Below are 23,748 nucleotides of genomic sequence, written 5' to 3' on the forward strand. Positions count from 1 at the left end.
AAGGTTCCGGTTCCAGTTCCGGTCTCGCAAAGACCACTGCTGCAGCACGTTTAAGAATGTGAACGTTCATGAAATGTTTATCTGATATGTAGTTAAATTGCACGTAGGCTGCAGAACTGGTCTGGAGAAGTATAAAGTCATGTTGTAAGGGCCACGTCCAGGGTGAAGGGTCCCGCCGTATGGACGCTGGCCTGGCCGCGAGATCAGCCCTACCGCAGCAACAGCCACGAGCCCCCCGGACAACAGGCAGAAGCCATTTACCGCCCATTCTCTCCAGCAGGAGAGCTGGGCATCTTGGCGTGGAATTTTGCCCATCTGCTGTAACTTGAAGGTCATTCCTTCGCTCCTTTGGCGAAACATTTTCGTGTTTGGGTTCAACGGCTTGTATGTAGCTTGGTGACCATTCACCGGAGCCCAATAAATCAGCTTATTGAAAGTTTATTTCTCCCGTTCTGAGCATAATAAGAAACAGATGTTGACCACGACTGAAGTGCATTCTCTGGTCCTGCTGTCCTGATAAAACCCTATCCTACCTCCTTCCACAGCCTCGCCCCCCCCCACACACACACCCACCCACACACACACTCCGCAGGACCGATAAACTCTCCCCTGGATCACAGGCCTCTCAGTTTCTTATCTTCCCTGAAGGCTCAACAGACAGTTACTGCGGCCTAGGTCACCCCCTACCGCAGGCCCCAGGCCCATCACCCCCCTGACTCTGTCCCTGTCTCTATCTCTGCAGTTTACTTGCACACAGGTTGCAGAGGAGGGGAGGGGGGCCACTCAGGGTCACAGTTGTCTCGCCAGCCGAGCTTTTGCCGCGCACTACTTCTAGGACGGGAAACAAAGCAAGCAATCGGTTCGGGGTCTGCCGAGTACGAGAGAGCGAAATAAAAAAGTGAGCGTGTGGAGCTGGGCGACAGAGCGGAAGGCTGGTGCGAGCGGGTATGGCGGTGGTGAGGACGAGCGTGCAGCGTGCAGCGTGCGTGGATAACGTGTGGGTCTCTGACACAAAAAGAGGGGTACCATGGGTCCGCGACCTCTCCCGGTCGGTTCGGGGGCAGGAAGGGGGAAGGCGCTCGGCCACCTTGTTTCCCCTTTGGCGAAGGCTGTTCTCTTTTGGTGCTCCAGATAAGCCCACAAATTCTCTATGGACCCCTTATCTCCAGACCGCCAAGGGCAGTGCTGGGGGTCTGCAGCTGGAGCGGTTGCCCCGAGACTCAACCTGAGAAACGCTGCGATTGCCCACCCCTCACAATTTGTCATTAACGACCATCAAGAAGGAAAAGAAGAAGAAACTAAACGTACGAGGAGAGGTGTATTAAATCCGCTCGATAATAAATTTCTCTTGGTACCAGCTCACGGGGTAACGTAACGCCCTTCTTCTTGAGCCCCAGCAGGAACTCGGCAGCGGGGCAGCTGCTTTTGAAAATGCGGCTGCCTAAAGCGCTGGATATTCTGCTTAAAAGTAGCCGAAGCACATAAAGACATCATGTGTCCCTGCAAAAAACTCATCTTATCAGGCAACGGAGTTCATGGGAAAATTAGCGACCCTTCTACATTTTTTCTACTCGTCTTTCTTAGCTTGTTGGGCTGAGATGCCAATTCCATGTCACATTCGCACAGGATTTTGTGATCAAAATAATAATTATTCGTCTAGTAAGAGGAGTCGTCGGAGCTCCTGCTTCGCCTATGCGGTTCCCATGATCTCGACAGAAGCGAGTTGGGTGGGGGCTCCGCCCGAGTGGATGAGTAGACGGGTGGGCAAACTTGCTGGGTGAATGAGCGGTATGAGGGGAGGGCGGGGTGGTGGTTACCACACTTTAACAAGCCTTCGCAGGGGGTCTATATACCACCGCAGTCCTGGGCTCCTTCAGCTGGACCCCGTCTCTGAACCGCAGGAGCCAAAACCAGAGGTTCACCACAACACCTCACCCCGGACTGCAGCCCTCGCTCAGCCAAATTCCGCCGACCTCCTGCCTTCAGGCAACGTACATTCCACTCGTACGCGCGCACACGCACACGCGCACACACTCAGAACGACCGAGTTTTAATTTAAATCGGCTGGATGTTCTCGGAAATACTTTCGCTGCACACCAAGTGCTACTGTGTTACTATCAGGACATAAAAGTGTGTCTGTGCTTTATCTGTGTAACTATTTCGCCAGTGAGTTTCGCAAAAGGCTCATCTGTTCTCCAGACCTAGCAGAAAATGTACTTTAACACTGATCCAGTTTATCAAGGGGGTCGGTGCACGGGCCCCGTGGCACAGCGGCACAGCGGGTAGCACGCAGTACACGGACAGTGCACGTGGGATCGAGTCCTTCTTAGTCTGTGGGACGTTTGCATGTGGTTCCTCCTAAACACGTGTGTTTCAGCCCATTGTGTGTGTGCGTACGTTACATTGTTCCGGTGTAGAGATGGGTGAATGATTGCGGGACATTCAGCGCATCATAGCAGTTAGGGCCTTTGGATTTGAAGGCAGTGGGTTCAAATCCCACCTCCTGTTGTAGTATCCCTGGGTAAGGTACTTTCCCTGAATTGATACAGTATAAAGTACCCTGCTGTACAGCGTAGCACAACACTATGTTACCTCGGAGAAAAGTACTGAATAAGTAATGTGAGTGATCTTGGATGAAGATGTCAGCGGACACTAGGTACTGATACAAGGGAGTAATCGCTGGATGTCACTTCGGAGAAGAGTGTGAAACGAGTGAGTGTATTTACCCTGCTCAAGGTTACGACAGAGTCTCTCTTCCAAGCACCAGAACCTTGTTGGTCTCGAGTTCTTCGACACTCCGGCTCTCCGTAAACTTGCGACTCCGGGGAAACTTAGTAGGGCAGTGAAGCGGGTTCCGCTGCAGCCACCGCCCGTGTGCGGCTGCCCAGGTGTGTGTTACGCCAGGGAAGGAGCCCTTTGTCCTGAGCGTCAACGGCGACGCTGCCTTAGGCTGGAACGAGGCCTCCGGTACCGAGGAGCTCAGCTACGGACCATCGGTTCGGACGTCGTGCAGGGGAGAAGGTCCAGTCAGAGGAGGCCCTCAGAGGCCCCTTCCACATGTACTTTGAATGGACCTTTCATTGCGGGTGGGGGGGGGGGTCTTCAGCCACAAAAAGCTGCACAAACAAACACAAACAACACACGGCTGCGCTGAAAGCCAGCGTCGAGCGCCCCGTGTGTCGTGCGAAACGACGCGGAGTGAAAGAGCGACTCGAAGCAGCACGAAATGCGGGTCGGGAACTCGATGAAGACGGTCCGCTTCCAACGAGACACGTCTCCGGGGCGACTGCGCCCGATTTCATTTCCGTCGCTCGAGAGTCTTCTTCATGCCGGGCGACACAGGCTGGGACAGGGCGAGTGGCGCTCCTGCGGGGTCCGCGGACGCTCGGAGGTCGTCCTCGTCTCGGCGCGGACGGATGCGCCGCAATCCCTGCGGCCCGCGGGAGCTCCCGCCCCTCTCCCCGCTTGGTGGGGGGTCGCGCCCCACCCCGACTGCGCAGGAGCTCCCGCGCCCCACGGCCTCCCGCTTTTCGCTCCAGCTCACTTTTATTTGTTGGCATTAGGAAATTACGTCACCTGGTGTGATTTGGGAACTAAAGTTTATGGGACCAACAGCCTCAAGAAAAGCGTTGCGGAGAATATAAAAACAAACGCGCACGCACGCACACACACACAGAGGGTACGGTGTGGCGCAGTCATGGCTTGGAATCTCTATACATTTAATATAAAGAAGAGTTTAGTGCAAAAACTAACAGTTTTGACACCAACTTTGTTTCTCTATAAAAGCGTTACAGTATATATTAGGACATATTTCAGTAAAAGTGTCGGACCTCAAGTTATTAAAGCCAATAACACTGTACGACATTTAAGGAAGCAAGCATTTAAAACGCTCAATAGTGCACATGCTTTCGTGGAGGCAAAGAAAGAGTCATTCGTACAGAAAAGAGGAGGGAAGAAAGAGCCCTGCGGCACCGTCCTCTCCATCTCGATCACCCTCCTGCCTGCAGATCCCTCTTCCAGCGCCTCCCTCTCCTTCCACCTGGGCCGCGTTCGAGGGCGCATCCCCCGTTCGCCGCCACAAACACACTCGCTCTCAAAGGCTGAAGCCTCGCAATAAATACACAGACAAAACACGAGTCCATGTGGCCCCACCCACCAGGGCACAGCGTGTGAGCGCGGGGGGCCGTTCGGACCAGGTGCCGAGGCCCTCCTCGCAGGCACTCGTATAAATACAGAGCAGCAGGTGAGTGTTCAGTTCAAGTCGGTGGCGCCCCCTCGGTCCCTTGGGGTTACCGCGCTACCGTCCCCAGCGGGCACCCCTCCGCGCCTTGCCCAGGCCTCTCCTCGGGAGCGTAGCGAGGCTTTCTTGGGGCGCGGATCCGTCGTGTGCCGCAGCGACGGGTTTCGGCGGTCTGCCCGTTCGCCTCCGCAGCTCCGCCATGTTCACGTCCTCCTGCAGAACGAAACGGCACGTGAGAGATCCGACCACGGGGTTGTAGGGTTACATCCCAGGAGAAGTGCTGAAAAAGCAGGTCTGGTCACAAGTACCAGATGTGTCTGTGCATAAGTGGTAAATCCAAGAGCCCCATCCTGCAGGAGGTCAGTTGGAGGAGGGGCAGCAGAAAGACAGCTTCAGTTTACTTCCTGTGAGGTGTGTATTTTCCTCCGTCCGTTTTCAATAATTGCTTGTCCTGAGCTGGGTCGCAGTGATCCGGAGCCTATCCCAAGAGCATTGGGCACGAGGTTGGAGGGGGTTGCGCCCTGTCCGTCGCGGGGTACCCACACACCTACACAGTCACTCGTCCATTCGCACGCCGAGGGCAATTTGGTATCACCAATTCACCTGAACTGCATGTCTTTGGACTGCGGGAGGAAACCAGAGCAACCAGAGGAAACCTATGCAGACACAGGGAGAACATGCAAACCCGCATTCTCTCACACCGCCGCTCATACCCACGGCTCGTCCAGCCAGCAGCGTGAATAAAACATTCGGCTGCAAAAACCAGAATCACCAAAAAGGTGGTGACTTTGAGGATGAAACCCAAGCACTGAAGTCATATGAAAGCCTAAAAGAACGGATTAAAAATGGAAATACTTAAACACGTGAACCCTTTACCGAAACATGGTATGTTACGGGTCATCTTCCTCTGGTGCTAGTATTAAATACTGTGTCCACACAACTGTATTGTTTCGTTTTCTTTCAGCATCCCAAGGAACATGAACGTGGCTGGCTGTAGCTTTCGACAGAGCCTCCCCAGCTCTAAGGTCCAACGCGCTGCTTCGGGGTGTCGTCTCACCGTAGCTTGCGGCGGCGGTGCCGCCGCTGGGGCGAATCTCCGGGAGCGCCGTGGCTTCGCGCAGTAGGCCTCCAAATCCAGCAGGTCGCAGCCGCGGAGGCAGCACTGCTCCACGATGCCTTTGCCACGCAGCCGAGTGCCGCCGCGTGAAGTTGCCGCCTTCCCTGGGGGGGTGGAGCCAACACACCTCGTCACCACACCGCAACCTCCCTTGTAAAGCCAAAGATCTACCGGCAGGTGGCGCAGGGGTTAGAACGTTTCCTCGGACTCAAAGGACCCAGGTTTGAGTCCCATGTCCTGCCGGGGCGAATTGAAGCGGTGAAAAATTAGCCTGGTGAACGAGTGCAAGCGGCCCACGCGGTCGCTTGCTTTAGGGAAACGAGTGCGGCAAACGAGCGAAGGCAGCCAATCGTGCGTGTGCATTTATGGAAGCAAAAGAAGCTTGTATGTTTGCCTATCTGACACCTTTATGCAAATGTGCAGCTTTGCACACAGGTGGGTATTTTACCTGCCTCTTCGACCGCACTGGGTCCCTGCATGAGGCATTAAAAGAGAGGAGCCCTCGTGGAGTTCGAAAGCACAACCCGCTGGGCGCCGGTCAGGTTTCTCGGTCTGGCGCGCTTCTTTCTGTCCCTTTCGAGCCGAACGCAGCCGCTGCGCTCGAAACGCCACTAACGGAAAGAAAAGCGGAGAAAAACGGTCCCTTTTCGCTCTCGTCCAGCTCACGCCCTCAGAGCGGAATGAGGTCAAGAGCAAGAGCAGAAGAGCTGCGTGTGGGGTCTTCGGGGGGGGAGCTGATCCTCACCGCAGGGACCGGACGCCGTACGGCACGTAACCGCGAGCGGGGTAAACGCAGCGAGCTCCTTGTTTTCGAATCGTGCGGCCGAGCGAGCGGCAAACGGGGCCACCTGCTAGTCGGGACTTGTGCGGCTCGGTTACAGGGCACGGGTTCGTAACCCGGGGGTCCGGTAGGGCGCAGTAACTGAAAATAAGTTAATATCAGACGCATAAAATTACTACGGTACTACTGCTGTCCACAACGTCTATTTGAAATGAATCCATTTTCAGCGAAATAAGATGTGTGGAGTTTTTTCCAGGAATTACTGGCGTTCTTGTGGAGGACAGCCGGTTGAAGCCGGAGAGCGAAAATTAATAATAATGCCATTATTCGTACTGTGTACTCGTGTCGGTTCATATGCTGAGCCGCTTACGGCGATTTACCACTTAAAGAGCAGGGTAAGAGTACCTTCATCCACGGTGCTACTGTATGTGCGGGCGTTCAACGCCAGGTGCTTTGTTTGCGGGGCAATGGCTCTAACCGCTACGCCCCCTGCTGGCCTTATAAAATGACACCGTAAATAAGAGGACCTGAGAACGGCACTAAACCAGCGAGGGCTCGCTGACCTCCAAGCAACGTTGGACCGAACAGCGGCCTCAAGAGTCAAATGATGTGACGAAGACAAATATTACTCACTTTTGGCGGATTTCTAAAGTTCTTTTAGCGCGCGGGGAAAACCGTTACCGATGACCTTAACTGTGACTTCAACCGTTTGTTTTCGACAGAACCTGGCATGTCATGTACGGCAAGGCGTGCGCGCTGTGACATTTCGAAAGACACTGACGCCTACAGTTCGGAGCGAGCGCTGCGCTCCAGAACGAGCTAAAAACAGCTCGGTCAGCGCCGCACCACCGCGGACAGGGTGCGAGTTCCACGCGTGCCGGGGATTAACGTAAACGTAACTCTCAGCGGTGACACGCTGCCGCGTTACCTTTCCGCCGAAGCGCGGGGCGGGAGATGTTTGGCGTTCGGCCGCTCACCTCTGTAGAAGCCTCTGTCGCCGCAGACAAACTCCAGGTCGGCGACCAGCTCGCGTCCGCAGCGCGCCTTCATGGCCTCCGCCCCGCCGCGCAGAGCGGCCAGGCAGAGCACGGGGTACAGCACGCACACCCCGCACCACCAGCAGCACACCTGTGGGGCGGGAGGGAGGCGTCGGACACTCGCGTTCATGGACGCAGCACACCCTTGATGCACGAATCCGCAGAAATCGCTATGGCAACAGGTCCAGCGACGCCACTGTATTAATATTAATTAATAATACCCATTAATAGACCGCCTTTGCTGCAACTTGAAGGAGCAACGTTTTGGTCGAATGCGCTCGCTCACGGGAAGCGAAACGCACGCACGCACGCACGCACACGGAGCAGACTCCTTCCTGCGGACCAGTGCTGCCATTAATTTGAGTCCTGACACACCGGCCACAATGACACACATTAGAGGTGGCTGCCGGCGGGGGGGGGGGAGGAGGGGGAGACGCCCAGGTCCGAATGCAGCGGTCCGCTTGACCGCACCGGCGCTCTGATTAGAAAGCTGCCTAACTGGACCGAAGGGGGCGGCAGTCGGACGGATAATAGCAGTTGAGCGAGGGGCGGCTGTTGGCGGTAAACAGCACTTAGCGCGAGGAAGGAAATGATTAGCTTTGAAAGGTGTGCACACGCACACACACACACACACGTGCAAAGCGCTGCACAGGTGACACTGAGAGGCGCACGCATTACGGTGTAAACAAGGCAAGCGGCGCAGCGCAGTGCCAGGCCACCGTCGGAACCGCCAACCTGGAGCAGCCGAGGAAAACGGGACAATGGGAATAAACGTTAATTCAGCCCAGTGATACACCGGAGCCATTAGTGCCGTTGAAATTTACACTGTTACCGGTGTATTTACAGTGCGCATCACCAGCGACGCCTATGCATGTTTAGACTCAACGCTGCGTCCAAGTTACCTTACTCGCTAACTTAGAGCTCAGCTTGTCCAGGCGCCTAAGGTGACCCGGAGCGACCTTGCTCGGGTCGCGACGCTGCGTCTTCGAGCACCGCTCGGCCTACCGGCCGCGGCGGGGAATTACGCCCCCTTTCTGCGGATGCCTGCGGAGCAAAGCCTGCACGCGAAGCGATAACGCGGCACAAACCGAAAAAAGTCCCGCCGCTACGCGAGGAAACATCCGCAACGCTCGAGGAGCCCCTGCCGCGGCCTGCGGCAAAGCGCAGAAAGTGCGAGAGCCACACGAGGTGCGGCGCGCGGGCGTAAACGCGAAGATGAGCGAGCGCGCTACGGATACCACGGTAAAAAGAACAGGCCGCGACAGAAGGGCAAACGTGCGTGTGAGAAACGAAGCTGAGAGCATCTCCAGACGCAGCCTGTGTGTTTCACAACAGCGCAGAGCTCTCCCAGCAAACACACACACACCAGGGGAACTGGAGTCAGCAGTGTTGTGTGACTCATCATCTGGAGGAGTTCCTGCACAGCCAGGGGACCTGGCGGTGGTCACCCCCGGAGTGCCTCGCCCCCCCACCGCAGCTCACTCCGCTGAAACACAGAACGCGAGAGTGCGTGGATGGACGTGTGGGCGGGGCGGCGCGTGCCATGCGACGGTCGCTCCGAGCCCTCCTCGCCGGTACCGCCTGGCAGCGCATTTCCGTCAGTTACCGGGTCCGGTGGAGCAGCGGCCAGCCGATCGACCGGCTAGCGGAGCGGCGTGCCGAGACGCGAAGGGGATCTCGAACCCGTCTCCGCGGGCCTGGTACTTGGCGCAGCAACATCTCAGCCGAACGCCTGCCGGAGCGCACCTGGGCTCCGATTTGCACTCCAAGTGGGCATCCAGCAGAGGAACTGCGCCCAGGGCTAAAGCAGCACGGCTCCAACCCCCCGACGCGGTCGTGTGGAAAGGCAGCCAGACACACGCTCACGGACGCACGCACACACACACACACACACACACACACACACACACACACACACACACACACACACAGAGCCAGAAGAGCCCCAACTCTGGCCAGTTCTGGAGAGATCTGGAGATGCAGGTCACCCTAGAAGCTCAGCTGCATTGGACTTGCTGTGGGTGCGTTAACCGCACCGAACTGTGCTAATTGTTGTGTTGTTTACAGCAAAGAACAACTTCTTCAATAGCAACACAACTGTAGCAGGAAAACAGCCAGTGCAGAAAACAAACAAACCGACCTTGCTGTTCCTCTTTACGTGGAAGCTGGAGAGGAAAAGCAGAGGTTCTGACCCGGCGGGTCCGAGTGACCCTCAGCTCAGAGGCCCCTCACTGGGCCCCAGGACCCCACACCTGTGATTCCCCAGCAACCCCTGAGGGGTCCCCAGTGACCTGTGCAAGGGCTGTCAGTGTAACGTGAATTGAAATGAAAGGAGAGGCAGGAAAGCAACCACTCCCCCTCACCCCACCCCACCCCACCCCACCCCGATTCAGCAGCATACCTTGGGCAGGCAGCCTCTGGCCCGCGGACAACGTGCAGGTCGCCCCAAGGAATGCATGGCCCTCTCTCACTCGGTCCCGTCTCCGCAGACCCTGTCGGCCCTGGCAGCCGCGCACGGCGCTCTTAAAACCGGGGTGGGAGGGGCCTGGCGCTCGGCTGGGAGGGGCAGCTTCTCCCAGAGAGCAAATCGGGACCCTGCGAGTGGCTGCACCGGCCACACGGACAGCCTGGCCCCGCCCTCTAGACACGCCTCTTTTTCCAGAAAAGGAAACCAGTCATCCCACCCCCCCCCCATCCCACCCCCCACATTCCAACTGAAACTCCTCAAAAATATTAAATTGAATCTTGCGCTCACACACCGTCCTCAAAGCGCCGCTGACAGGGCTGGGGGGCCAAGAGCCCGAGCTCTGCCGAAAGCATACCGGCGTGGCGTTGGCCTGTGCCTGGACTCACCGCAGTCCACGTTTGTGGGCGTCGACAGAGAAACAGCGACAGTTCACAGCGGTTCCAGACAGCGCTTGCCGCGTCAATACCGTCCAGCTCAGTCGTTCCGCGTCAGAGCCGACGCATCCTCGGACCTCCCGGCCTGCGTTCAGCTCCAGACCCCAGGGAAAGAGTGCAGTGGGTCTGAAGAACACCTGATCGTACCTTGAAAAGCTCCTTGGAAGCTCCTCCTTAAATGCCGCTTTGCTGCAGCGACCCGAGCGCTTTTTCTGCACTCCTTACAGCGATGACAACTGCTGGGAGCCCCAGCACCTCTGAACCACGGACCCCGTGGGCCCCGAGCACAACGCTTCTTATACACCAGCTCACGCCACACGTCCCTGGTGCCCCAGCTGTCATTCACAGGGCGGTTAAGGCACAACTTGGAAAGCGGAGCGTTCGCAGCCTCGCATAAAACCGAGTGGTTTCGAAGGCCTCCTCCGGTGCCACAAGCACTTGAACAGGAGCGCAGAGGGTTACTTGGGATTCTTGGGGCCCAATTCTGTGGTTTGGTCATCTCTCTCTGCTGCCGAGGACGATTCCAGATGAAGAATTTCACCAGATGGACTTTTAGACAAAACTATTATATAACCAAGCGGGGAAACGGCACTCCGGACTTCATCAGCGCAGCCATTACTTTAATCATTTGTAGCCATAACGCACATAATGGTGGTAGTGTTTTCCTTCGAATCATACTACGGGCCCTGCTCTTGGAGCCTAGGTGAACATCCCCAAATGTGGGGAAACAGCAGGGTTCTGTATGTGGATAAAACCATGTGGTAAACAATAGAATGTCGTTCAAAGGCAATCAGGCGCCATTACTCAAAGTGACTCACAAAGTGGGCAGTTTGACACTGTGTTAGTACAGCTTACAGGTTCCGCTTATGACCTCGCTCTTCCGGAAGGTGCGGTGGCAGAAATTGAAACCTGTGCTCTGTCCCAAGCCCGTTCCGCCAACCATGCTAAAATCTGGATGTGGCAGAAGCTGCCATAAATTACAAGCACGGCCTCTCGTAAAGCAAATACACAGAGCAACAAAATAAAGAAGTTGAACTGCAGCTGCCAGGCAAGTGTTCTCGCATTTATTGCGCAAGGACAGAGTGCACAGAGTACAGAAAACAGGCGATAATACAGAGTCAACAAAAACAAGAGGCTCAATTTAACGCCTTCAACGCGACGAATTACTGACATGACTCTACACACCACTCTGTCGTCATCTCTACCCAAGAAATGACACTTTGAAAAGAAAAAAAATAAAGTCCTTCACACTCAGTGTATTAATGTGAGGCTGGAGCAGGTAGGCAGCTACTCCAGTCATAAAAATGTCCATAGGTGCGCATCTCGCAACTGTCCACCCCTTAAACACACTGTACCATAAGAATGATGGAACCAACTATTAAAGGATCCAGCATTTCATTGCACACATCAGATGTTCTCCCTCTCCAGCATGGATATGGGGCTCAGGCCTTTGCACCATATTTCCAGCACAGATAAGACACAAAACAGTGGACCGTTCAGCTGAGGGGCTCCATTCTTCTGAGAGCAGCCTCCTTTTCCCGGAGTCTCTCTCGAATCCGGTTGATCCTTTCCTCCCTCGCCAGCTGCTCAAAGTCAAACGCCACTGTGTCTTCCAGGGCAGACGAAGAGAAATATGACGATACATGGGAACTCTGGTCTCCTGCATTAGCCTGACCCTCGCCCTCGGACCAGCTTCCACAGGTATTCTGTTGTTCCTCATTTTCTACTGTAGGCGCCGCCGCTCCACCCTGAACCCCAGTGTCCCCGTCTCGAGTCTGGTGTTCACACTTGCTGCCATCTTCCTCACACACTCCTGAGCCCTCATCAAGCAGTTCAGCACAGTTTGATAGAAAGTCTGAAGGCACGGTCAGTCTTGCTTTCTTTAATGCAGGTTCTGCAAGGTCTTCCTCTCCAATGTCCTCCTCCAGTGGTTCACCACTGTCCAGAACTTGAACCTGTTCACTCCCTTGCAAAGCCTGTCCATCGGATGCATCTTCCTCCGCTACACTGCTGGAATGCTGTTCTGTAGATGTGCCAATAGAGGGGGACATTTGGCCATCCTGATTCTAGAGCAAAAAGAAGTAACATTGCTTTCAGGCCTCAGAAGACAATCTAGCCTTTAACAGGCATATTTTCACATTCTGGAACCCAGAAATTTATTCGGAATCACATGTCAAAGAAGGACAAGCAGGCCATGACAGTACCCTGCTTAATCACCAAAGGTCAAGGCACAACCAGGTCTTACTGCAGATGAGGTACAGTAACTCCCCTTTTCATGTATTGGAGAAGTGAAGATGTGGTGGAGAAGGGGTGTGGTGAGGCTTACTCACCTCGCTGGAACTGCAAGGATTCACAGGTGCTGCACCACTGTCTTTCCCTACATCAGTGGCAGCTATTCTTTTCAGAGCCACGTGCACATTCTGGGTGATGCTGAACCGCTGCTGCTCACTGATGTCCTGGGACTCCGCATCCAGGCCCTGGCACAGGCGGGGAAAGACATACATTAGCAGGGCCAGGAAGCTCCACTGACACTCTGCTGCCTCAGGAGTCATCTTCCTACAACATGGGACTTCTTAAAGTTCTCCACAAATGGACCCCATAAAAGACTGCCAGAAATCACCGGCTGCTCAAGAACACAAACGAGATCTGATATCTGTTCACAAATTGATTTGTTTGTAAATCCTAAGTTACTTCTATAAGTGAACCATACATAAAAGTAATAGTGTTCCCCAATTTATTGGCAGGTTAGAACCTGCAAAAATCTTCAATGGAGCTACAACAATGAAAAAAATTCTCTGTAAGACTCAACTACATGAAAATTAAAAAATTTAAAATGATCAAAAATAAAAACATCTCCACCTACTCCTATCCAATGTAGGATGTTGACCAATTCATCCCAAAAAATGTGCAGCGTTCCTCACCTTGTTCTTGACCACAGACACGGAAGAACACCAGAGAGTAGCTGTAAACAATGAAGCAGTGAGTTGAATTAAAGTGGTCCTACTCTACAAGGGTCCTCTTTACTGCCAATTAATAGCTAATCATTGAAAGTGGTTTTGCTGCAAAACGCACATTTTAGGAAATGCAGAAAATAAATGAGGGAAAATGTTTGCAACTTTAGAAGTTCATAATTTGACAAGTAACATGAATAGCCAGTGTAATGCACTTGGAGAATATCCTCCAGTAATTTGAAATAATTTACTAGTTGCTCTGACCTCTGTCTTTTTCTCCCAGTGTCATGGAATAATGCTGATGCCCTGGTAGGATTTTCACAGGGGAGATTTCGCGTTGTTAGGGCCATTAAAAAATACTACTGGGCATTTCAGTGTTTAGTTGCGGCTGCCCGGCACGTGCACGGTTTCGTTGGTTGCACTACCTTCACAACGGAGCTACTGCGTCCACACCTCGGACACGACGGCCCACTGCCAAGTTCGAGGCGTTCAGCAGCCGTCAGAGTCCCAATGCACGATGCAGAAGACTGACGGCAGTTTCTGGAACTCATCGCTTGGCGCAGCTTCTTGATAAACAGGAAGCTCTGCCCGCTGAGTATGATGATGGAGTCCTGGGTGAAGGTGAGGGGACCACCCTGGTGCAGAGGTGGGACCTGGCTGGCTTTCTGCATCATCTCTTTCTCAGGGTCATTCTGCTGGTCATGCCCAGATGGTAAAAACTGCTTGAGCACTTTGAATGCCACAAGGTTCGAACAGGTAATGGGCAGCCAATAGTGGAACAGCTGTGTAGCTGACACCATGGCAAGCTTGGAGAGCCTGTCCTTGGCCGCACTGTTGTCACCGCACCCGTGAGGGGCGCTTCTCTCCCTGACAACCACAGGGGAGATCCAGGTGGCAGTCAGACTGCCATCGCCCTCGGTCAGGCCGTTCTTTTTGCCCAGCGCGGCTAACCGGCCCATCCTCTTCAGGACGGACAGGGGCAACATCTTAACGGGAACAGTACGGACCTCCGCCTCCTCGGGGACGTACAGCTCGAAGGCATCGAGAGCCTCCTTCCGCTTGACATCGAGGGCCTTCGGGCAAGCGGACTGCTGCTGGGTTCCATCCTGTCGGGACGCCATCGTGGCTCGGGTGCTTCTCCGAAGCCTCGAGTTTCCCAGTTCTGCGTGACGAGAGCAGCAGCGGTGCCGCAGGAAGCTGAGACGAAGGAGAAGAGCATCACTGAACAGGGCTCCCACCCAGTAGAGTGGCAAGTCCATAAAGTTTATTGGGTCACTTTTAAACTCTTTTATATTACTCTGAAATCTCAGTTAGTCTTCTTTAATAGAACGCAGTTACTTTTTGTTAAAACGCACACAATATATTTCTTACATCAAAACAGTTTCAGCCTAATTCTTATTTACCTGTTTATTAATAATTTACTTCTTATTTCAAGTGTTCTTTCTTTCTGCTGGTAGTGGGCCGCCACTCAACATGTCATATTTTATGATACATAACATACACGTTGTCTTACATTAATCATTATGATTACATGGCAATAACCAAGTATCTCATCTCATCTCTAGTTGCTGGCTCGAAAAGTACAAATGGAAATATAATCATTACAATGCGAACAAGAAGATGAAGTTATCTGGGTAATTTCAAGTGAAACAAAACAGTCAGCAGCAGCAGCGCAGCGCCGTCGGAAAGAGACGAGTCCGAAGAAGATGCTGCTGTGGCAACGCGACATACACACACATGGACGTCCAACCTCGAACAGGTAACTTCAGCCACGCATTTCAAAACATAAAGATGCAATAAAACAACTTACCCGTTTTGCGCAACAAAAAAGAAAGAAAAGAATGCCGTACCCTGACCGCACACCACGTACCGACACTACTAGATTGATCCCGGAAGTCCTACACATCCGGGTTCGTCGCGTAGGGTTTTACGTATGCGCGGTGACGTCATAACGCACAGCTGAGGCGCGACGTTAAAATGATGTCTGAGAAAAGCAAAGGGACTTGTCCGACGTTCGGTCCATCTCCCGCGATTAGACAGGGCTGTTCAATCTCCCCACACCTCGCAACTCCTTTCAACCTCCTTGTTGGAAAGTGAGTTGCAGGGTATTTTGATTGCTGAGCAACAACAAATCCTCATTAGTCAATTGGCAGATGACGCTACAGTCTTTCTCAGGGACTCCTCCTCTCAAATATGAGTAGCTGCTGCTCTGTGAAGTATTTTCCAAAGCATCAGGACTCTGTCAACCTCAACAAATGTGAATTAATGGCTACCAGGAATAATGAAGACCCCAATATATGTGGTATTCCTGTGAAAGCACAAGTGACATACTTGGGTGTGATAATAACAAAAGATGAACACATGGATAAATTAAACTCCTGGTTACAGAGAGATTTGTCATCAAGATGGAGAACTCTGCTGACAAAGGAAGGCAGACGGCTTATCCAGACTAACATACGCTGCTCTTTCTCTCCATGTTGATAATTCACGGACTAAAACAATCGACAAGATGCTTTTCCATTATATACGGAAGAACAAGACACGTTATGATGGAAAAAATCTGTAATAATGAACACATATGTATGCATGTGAGGGTATGAATTTCCTTGACTTTGCAGCACTGAATATTTAAAAGAAACATTAATCCTCATTGTGCTTCTCTGAGAAATGGCCTCTGATTTCTCCTAATATTGCAGTTATGGTCTTAGTAAAGTCCCCATCAAACTGTCAAATTTCCATAAAGAGGTGCTCTTGAGCTGGGCATTGGCTTATAGACACAGCTTCTTTCCACGTCGATGTCAGCTGGAACAACAGGGATATTCTGTACAAACACAAGTCTTTGTTTCTTGAAAGATGGGTTAAAAAACCACATTTTGTTGGTGGAACAGCTCTTTAATTCTAGTGAGCATCTAAGGAACTGTGATGAATTCCTGAATAAATATAAGAGACCTGTTACACCAAAGGAATTTGCCATCGTTTTCGATGCAGTACCTTCAGGTGGGGGGGGTGCGGTGGCGCAGTGGGTTGGACCACAGGCCTGCTCTCCGGTGGGTCTGGGGTTCGAGTCCCACTTGGGGTGCCCTGCAATGGGCTGGCGTCCCATCCTGGGTGTGTCCCCTCCCCCTCCGGCCTTACGCCCTGTGTTACCGGGTTGGCTCCGGTTCCCCGTGACCCCGTAAGGGACAAGCGGTTCTGAAAAGATGTGTGTGTGTACCTTCAGGTGTCATCATGTAGTTCAGAAACCAAGAGCCTTTTTCAACCCTGTCACTCCCGACATGGATCCGTGTTCCTCTGCTGTGGGGCACATCTGTTTCTTGCCCAGTTTTCGCAGAAATAACAGAGCGATCAGGGCCGTGTTCCAAAGGGATGTTTTTACAGTGCCGTATGCGGTCCCGTACTGGAATACGTTCGTCGATAATATCCCTTGGAAAAAGGCGTGGACGTTACCCATGAAATTCCTTTTGACTAATAACGTGAGAGGAGTCTGCTGTAAATTAATTCACAAAGTTTTATCCGCAGACTTAAAAAAGACGTTGACACCAGGTGCTCTTTTTGCGAAGGTCCCTCAGAAACCGCTTTGCACCTATTTGATTCTGTCTATACGCGCAAAGAGTCTAGTTGGACCTTCTCAATGCAGTGGAAAGCTGCTTTTCCTCTCATTTCCCTTTACTTTTACACATGTTTTGCTTGGATTTCATAAATGTGACAGAGATAAGGATAGATAGGCGCACACACATCATCTGAAACCGCTTGTCCTATACAGGGTCGCGAGGAGCCAGAGCCTAACCCAGCAACACAAGGCTGGAAGGGGAGGGGACACTCGCAGGACAGGACGACGCCGGTCCGTTGAAAGGCACCCCAAGCGGGATTTGAACCCTAGACCCCCTGGAGAGCAAGACCTGGTCCAACCCACTGCGCCACCTAGATGATAGCTAGACCTCCCATGTAATTAATCTTCTCTTTTTATTAGCTGAATATTACAGTACATACACAGGTGTAAATTTAGTAACTCAAAGTCTTTCTTTCCCCTTTTTGTAATAGAAATTAAACATTACAAGAAGCCTTCTTCTTTCTAAAAATAGCAAGCCGTAAGAATCGTGCTTCTATTGGCATCTTATCCCATTGGTGATGAATAAGTGTTTATTTACTTCTTCTGTACATTTATGTTTTATATTTCTTTCCAGTTTACTTGCTTGTTTATTTTATGTATTTATTTATTTATTTGCGAATTTTCTTTTCCTTGTTTATTCCCTCTGGCGTTGTTGTTTGTTGTAATATCTGGACCTGATTCCATGTTCTCTTTATGATCCTAAGTGCTATAATTGCTGCTTTTTGACAATAAACCGTGTTTAAAAAAAGATGGCTGATAAACAAGCATAACATGGGGATTTATGAGTCTGGGTTAAATAAAGAATTCAGTTTTTCTAATCATGTCGAGGATATGAGTTTAGGGTGTCGCCGTATTTGTTGTAAGGCTGTCGCAGTGGGGAGGCGTGCAAAGGCAGGAACAGTGAACATTTTGGGGGTTTTCCTCGCTGGTGTCACGTTTTTGATTTGGAGCCGTATAGAATCAGACTGAACGCCGTGTGTGTAAATCTGTCGGTGGGAACATGATTGTCTCTTCTACCTTAACGGGAGTTCCCCATGTGAAGGCAGTGCAATGCCCTGTGAGGCCACTTGATGGCGTAGTAGCTAAGTAACTGTCATTGTGCATTCAAATCCCGTCAGTGGCACCTGTATGAATCAGAGAGGCAGGAGGAGGTTTCTTTGGAGTAAAATGACACGTACTTCAGTTCCCAAAATGATGAAAACAAGAGGAGAACTTGGAAGCCACTTGCATAGTAATTAGAGCTGATGTGTTTGGATCTGAAGGTTACTGGTTCACATGTCACTTGCTGCTGTAGTACCCTAACCCTAACCCTAACCTAACTTGAGCAAGGTGCTTAACCTTAAGTTGCTTCTGTAAAATATGCCAGATTTATAAATGGGTGAATACATGTAAGTATCTTAGCATTGTAAGTTGCTTTGGAGAAAAGTGTCAGGTAAACGAGGAATTCTGAGAGTAAATAGCAGGTGTACAGAGCCGTGACAACTCGGAGCCTAAGATGGTTTGAAGGCAGCAGATAAGCAGAAGACCAGATGGAACCGTCTGAAGTAAGTGCAGTGAACGTTTAAATGCAGAATTGCTGAAGAGTGCTGGTCATTCGAGCCCCTCACTAGCGCCTGAAATAGTTTGGTGGTGAAGTAATTGTGTGTGTGTGTGTGAAAACGCCAGAGCAAGCCTGACCACACTGCCTGTGGGAATTACGCTCAAACCCTTGTTAGAGTGGCTAAAACATTTGGTTATGAACGCGAATGGGAACGTGACACACAACGCTGTTGCAGCACCTTGGAAATTGTCCAGCAAAAACACCCTGCTGTAACAATGTATCACATATTCCAAGTTTCTCTGGTCAATGAATGCATCAGCTGAACTATTATTATTTTCATTATTATTATAATCATTTACAATAAATAGTATTGAAATAGTATTGGAAAATATCGTGAACATCCTCGAGAGGAAAACCGATGGGATGCAGCTACAGCATGCGCTGTTTAGAGCCAAGCCGAGCGTGTCTCCAGAACAGTCTTTGGCTTGGAGCTGCACCGCGAGGCCTCATCTCGGTTTGCGGTGCTCTGATGGGCTGACTGCAGATACATTTTAGAGCAAATCGTCTCCGAGTTCATCGCTGGTGCGGAGGCAGCGGCCGCCGCCAGGTCCGGCCACATAGCAATGTCAGAAAGCCCACGGGAAGTCATCCTCACCACAGATGTCCATCCAAGGGTGCGTTTGTCACGCGATGGAAGGACACTGCAGTGTCTTCATCATGTTGTCTTGCTCTGCCAAGCAGAAGGGCTTCACCGCTGCTCCAGAACACATGTCCAAGGAGTAAACATAATAATGAAATACATGCTCTCCCTACTGCCACTGCTACCCAAGTAGGGCAAGCAGGTAAGAAAATGGATGGATGGATGGACGGATGGATGGACGGACGGACGGACGGATGTTCGCGCTAAGGTGCGGCGGCCGGCCGAGGATCTGTGCTGCCGCAGCTGTCGAGTTACAGAAGGCCACCTGCTCGCTGCCAGGCACCATCTCCAAAGGGGAAAAATAGGACGTGGTTAATGCACCTTGAGCTGGAAAACGCTGGGATGGCCAAGGATCCATTCTTACAGCTGAAAGGCAGCAGAGTGAAATCCCAACAGAAGAGCTCATTTTGGACGCGTGAGTAAGTTTCTGCTTTCGGAACAAAGTAAAGACAATTTCAACCGCTTTCAGCCGCATCAGATCATCTTCATGATGAACATCACGGTCACAATGTGTTCTGAAGAATTGGTGAGTTGCTCTCAGCTGATGACAGACTGAAGACAAATGAAGCGCAGGTCGAAATGGCGCCGGAGCACCACACGTGTGCGCAGTGGCAGCGAATGTTTGGAACAAAGAATGCGATCAAATCCCCTTAGAATGAAGTGGGACTCTGGCTGTCTCAGCAGGTCACAGCAGATCACAGCTGAGCACTTTACTCTTTGGTTCTTTGCACCACCTGGCGGCAGAAATTCTAAATGCCTGGGAAAATTTGCTATAATTAAGGGTAAACGTAAACTCAAAAACACTTACTTTCACATTTATTCATTTAGCAGATGTTTTTTTCTCCAAAGTGATGTACAGCACAGAGCACACAGATGGAGCGATAAAGATACAGATGCGAAGTGCAATCGGAGAGTATTTTTTAACTTAAATACAAAATGTTTATGGAGTCGATAGGAGGTCAGGATGCGTGGGTTTGAAAGAGAGATGTTTCGAGACCCTTTTTGAATGTTGAGAGGGATTCAGCAGTTCTGAGGGATGGACCAGGAGGGCTGCCCTTAAGATGGAAAGACACCTTTATCAAAGCTGTCAGAACAAAACAGAGGACGACAACTCAGGACAGGGAATTGTGCCGTTGCTCCGGGGAGATGCCCTGACATCGTGCTGTAGAAGTTCCTGATATCCCTTAGAATTCATTGGTATCTCAACGATTACAGGCCATCCCGGAGCTGTGGCAGCAAAGCAGCCCCGCAGCATTATGCTCCCGCCACCAGACCTCACAGTTAAATTAGGTTTTGTTGTTAGTATGCAGTGTTTTGTTTTTTCCAAACATAACGTTGTGCACATTTATGAATAACTTCAACTTTTGCATCACCTGTCCACAGAACATCGTTCCAGTAATGCCGTAAAACGTCCTGCTGGTTTTTAGTAAACTTGAGATGGGCAGCAGGGTTTTTTGAGAGCAGTGGTTTCTTCTGTGGTAACCTCCCGTGAACACCCATCTTGTTTGGTGTTTTCTTATGGTAGACTCATGAACACAGACAAGTACAAAGATCTCTGTAAATGCTTAGCTGTTGCCTGGGGGTTCTTTCTCACTTGTTTAAGAATTGCGCAGTGTGCACTTGCACTGATATGGCAAGACACCCCCTTCTCGGGAGAGCAGCAACAGTGCAAAATGTCTTCCACCTGTAAACAATATGCTTCACTATTGTTTGATGGAGAGCCACGTTTTTTAAAAATATATTACAGCCTTTTCCAAGAGTTCTAGAGATCCCAAAGCATGAATAAACTAAGGTTTACAGTATCTGTATTATTAACATTTTGACGGTGCAGATAATAAAGTTGAGAGTGCCCTAGAGCTGACGAATGTTACACACGCAATTAGTCAACTGTTAGGGTTGATTAGTAGGTTGTGGAAATACACACACACACACACACACACACACACACACTGTCTGAAACTGTTTGTCCCAAGCAGGGTCACGGCAAACCGGAGCCTAACGCAGCAACACAGGGTGCAAGGCTGAGGGGGGAGGGTACACACCCAGCACGGGATGCCACTCTATCACAAGGCACCCCAAGCAGGACTCAAACCCCAAATCCCCCCCCCATTTTAAAAAATAGAAATCTGAGCTTTAAACTGACTGCTTAGACAATTGCATCTGCATGTGAAGCCCTCTGTCTGTTGTGAGATTTACTTAAGTTTGATGAGTGTTGTCACTTTGGAGAGAAGTATCTGCTAAATGATTCCACTTAATGTTTTAAATCATCACTTAATGCTGTAAATCAGACCACGGTAAAAATAAAACTACATATCCTCAGGCCCACTGTACTCTTGTGCTGTGCAATCACCGTAAGACTTGTATTGCTCTGTCATGCAGCACCCGACATAGAGCAGTTGATCTTTTGTTTCTTCAGCAATAAATTCATTCCAGAAGCTGGGACTACAAATATAGTTAAATGGTTGTAACATTATTATTCATTATTTTTAACTGGATGTAATGTGGTCTGCTAGCTCACCATCAATGCCAAGTATGAGAAGGGAAATGTAACACTTTCTCTTTGAGTTTGGGAAGTGTGGGATGGGTGTGATATGAATTTGCAATTTGTTTTCATGAGTATGAAGTAGGTACGCTTGAAATGGAAGCTGTTTCATTTCAATGTATAACGAATGAATGAATGAATGAATGAATGAGATTTTATTATTCACAGAGTGAAATCCCCAATGGTTGCAACAGCCTACAATATACAGTATACATACATACACATGACATATGTACATACATACAGATATGAAATAGACATAAATAATAAGCAAGCAAGCATGTTCATAGAGAAGAGAGGGCAGGGCGAAGTGAGGTGGCGTAAGACGTAGTGAGATGACACACGTCACCCCCCTGTACAGCATGATGGCTACTAGTGGAAATGACTTGTGGTAGCTCCTTGGGACACCGCAACTGGAACAGCCTTTTGCTGAAGAGTGCTCTCGTGTTCAGCCAAGGTGGTGCTACATTGTATTCCTTTATTCAGTTCAATCTGTATAATTACAAATACCAGTACAGTAGCCCCTCTCCCTTATCCGGTTTCGCTTTCCGAGTTTCAGTTATCCACGGTCAACCGCGGTTCGAAAATATTAAATGGAAAATTCCAGATATCAACAAATCCCAAGTTTTAAACTGCGCACCGTTCTGAATGGTGTGATGAAATGTTGTTGTACTGTAAATCATTCCTTGGTCCAGTATATCCACGCTTTATACGCTATCCGCCCATTAATCACTTAGTCTTGTCTCTGTTATCAGATTGACCGTCGTGGTATCACAATGCTTGTGTTCAAGTAACTTTTGATACTATCTGCAGTTTCGGGCATTCGCAAGGGGTCTTGGAACATATCCCCCATGGATAGCGGGGGACTACTGTACTGGCATATGGGTGTATTGCACCACATGCTGTGGATCTTAAAGTGGTCGTTGCTATGGCTCTTGTTAGTGATGCCTTGCTTAAATTTGGGCTGAAACAAAAACCTTTATGGAAAGCCAATTTAAATGGACAAATTTGAATTAGTCCATCCAAGTCCACACCACTCCTGCCTGCCATCACACCCAACCCTTCCTTTCACCTTGCAGGTGCTGAGCCTAGAAGGTGGCTCCACATTGCCATTTCAGACTGAACCCGACCAGGTTATGTAGGTCACCCAGTCACTTGTCAAGAAACACAACCCCCGGCCTGGCTCCAGGGACAATTCCCGGTAGCCCTAGTCCAGGCAGAGTACACTCAGCTTTTATGTATATCTCACAGCTGGTCAGAGTGTGCGGCTGGGGTTAGAAAGATCTGGGCTGACTCGCTCTGCCCGCTACTACCATCACCCAACCAACAGCTACAACCGCTTGTCCCCAGCAGGGTCGCGGAGAGCTGGAGTCTTAGCCAGCAACACAAGGCGCAAGGCTGAGGGGACACACCGAGGAAGGGATGCCGGTCAGTCGCCTGAACCCCAGACCCACCACACAGCAGGTGCTGGCCAAACCTGCTGCGCCCTACCATCTCCCACACCAGGAAAAGCAAAAAAGAAACTCAAGAGTGAAATTTTAATTAGCAGTAAGAAAATTATCACTAAACTGCTTCCCAATGTTTACCACAACTCCTCAAAGTTTCCCCAAACTCTATGGTAATGTTATGTATCTGGGCCACCACCAAGAAACTGACATATTAACCACTGCAACAGGATGCTCATAACATCTGATACCATTTCCTCAGCTTGTATTCATAACGCTAAAAAGACACTTTCAACGGAAGTGAACAGTACGCAAAAATTAATGTCAGTATGAAAACTAACACATTTTATTAGCTTTATAATAAATACTTGTGAAGAAATGAATAAACCCTATTTCCTAGCTACATAGTAAATAAATCGAGAGTAAGTAGTTTGCATATACATCGATCAGTCAAAACTTTAAATCCACCTGCCTAATATTGTATAGGTCCCCCTCGTGCCGCCAAAACAGCTCTGACTCATCGAGGTACGGACTCCACAAAACCTCTTAAGGTGTCCTATGGTATCTGGTACCAAGATGTTAGCAGCAGATCCTTTAAGTCCTGTAAGTTTCAAGGTGGGACCTCCATGAATCAGACTTGCTTTTCCAGCACATCGCACAAATGGTCGAATGGATCTGGGCAACTTGGAGGTCAAGTCAACACCTTGAACACTTTGTCATCTTCCTCAAACCATTCCTGAACAATTTTTGCAGTGTGGTAGGCCCACTGCCAACAGGGAATACCATTGCCATGAAGGGGTGTACGTGGTTCGTACCATGGACCACAATCTTTAGGTAGCTGGTACGTGTCAAAGTAACATCCACATGAATGCCAGGACCCAAGC

The 23,748-nt window shown here is 50.5% G+C and overlaps 2 protein-coding genes across 2 annotated transcripts; both read right to left on the reverse strand.

Annotated features, from left to right (window-relative positions):
• Positions 1-3,690: 3,690 nt before the first annotated feature.
• On the reverse strand, positions 3,691-9,660 carry igf3 (insulin-like growth factor 3). The gene is made up of 4 exons (XM_029246174.1): positions 9,577-9,660; positions 7,116-7,266; positions 5,298-5,461; positions 3,691-4,453 (listed from the first exon to the last, which is right to left on the reverse strand). The coding sequence occupies exons 1-4, from the start codon at positions 9,631-9,633 to the stop codon at positions 4,298-4,300; spliced, it is 528 nt and encodes a 175-aa protein (XP_029102007.1). The 5' UTR covers positions 9,634-9,660; the 3' UTR covers positions 3,691-4,297.
• Positions 9,661-11,123: 1,463 nt separating this feature from the next.
• On the reverse strand, positions 11,124-14,922 carry LOC108923238 (uncharacterized). Its single transcript, XM_018733878.2, has 4 exons — positions 14,838-14,922; positions 13,453-14,224; positions 12,407-12,553; positions 11,124-12,142 (listed from the first exon to the last, which is right to left on the reverse strand). Exons 2-4 carry the CDS (start codon positions 14,146-14,148, stop codon positions 11,573-11,575), a joined length of 1,413 nt encoding a protein of 470 aa, XP_018589394.1. The 5' UTR covers positions 14,149-14,224; positions 14,838-14,922; the 3' UTR covers positions 11,124-11,572.
• Positions 14,923-23,748: the final 8,826 nt, after the last annotated feature.

The sequence above is a fragment of the Scleropages formosus genome, chromosome 2, assembly GCF_900964775.1.
Source record: "Scleropages formosus chromosome 2, fSclFor1.1, whole genome shotgun sequence".
Classification (NCBI taxonomy): Eukaryota; Metazoa; Chordata; class Actinopteri; order Osteoglossiformes; family Osteoglossidae; genus Scleropages; species Scleropages formosus.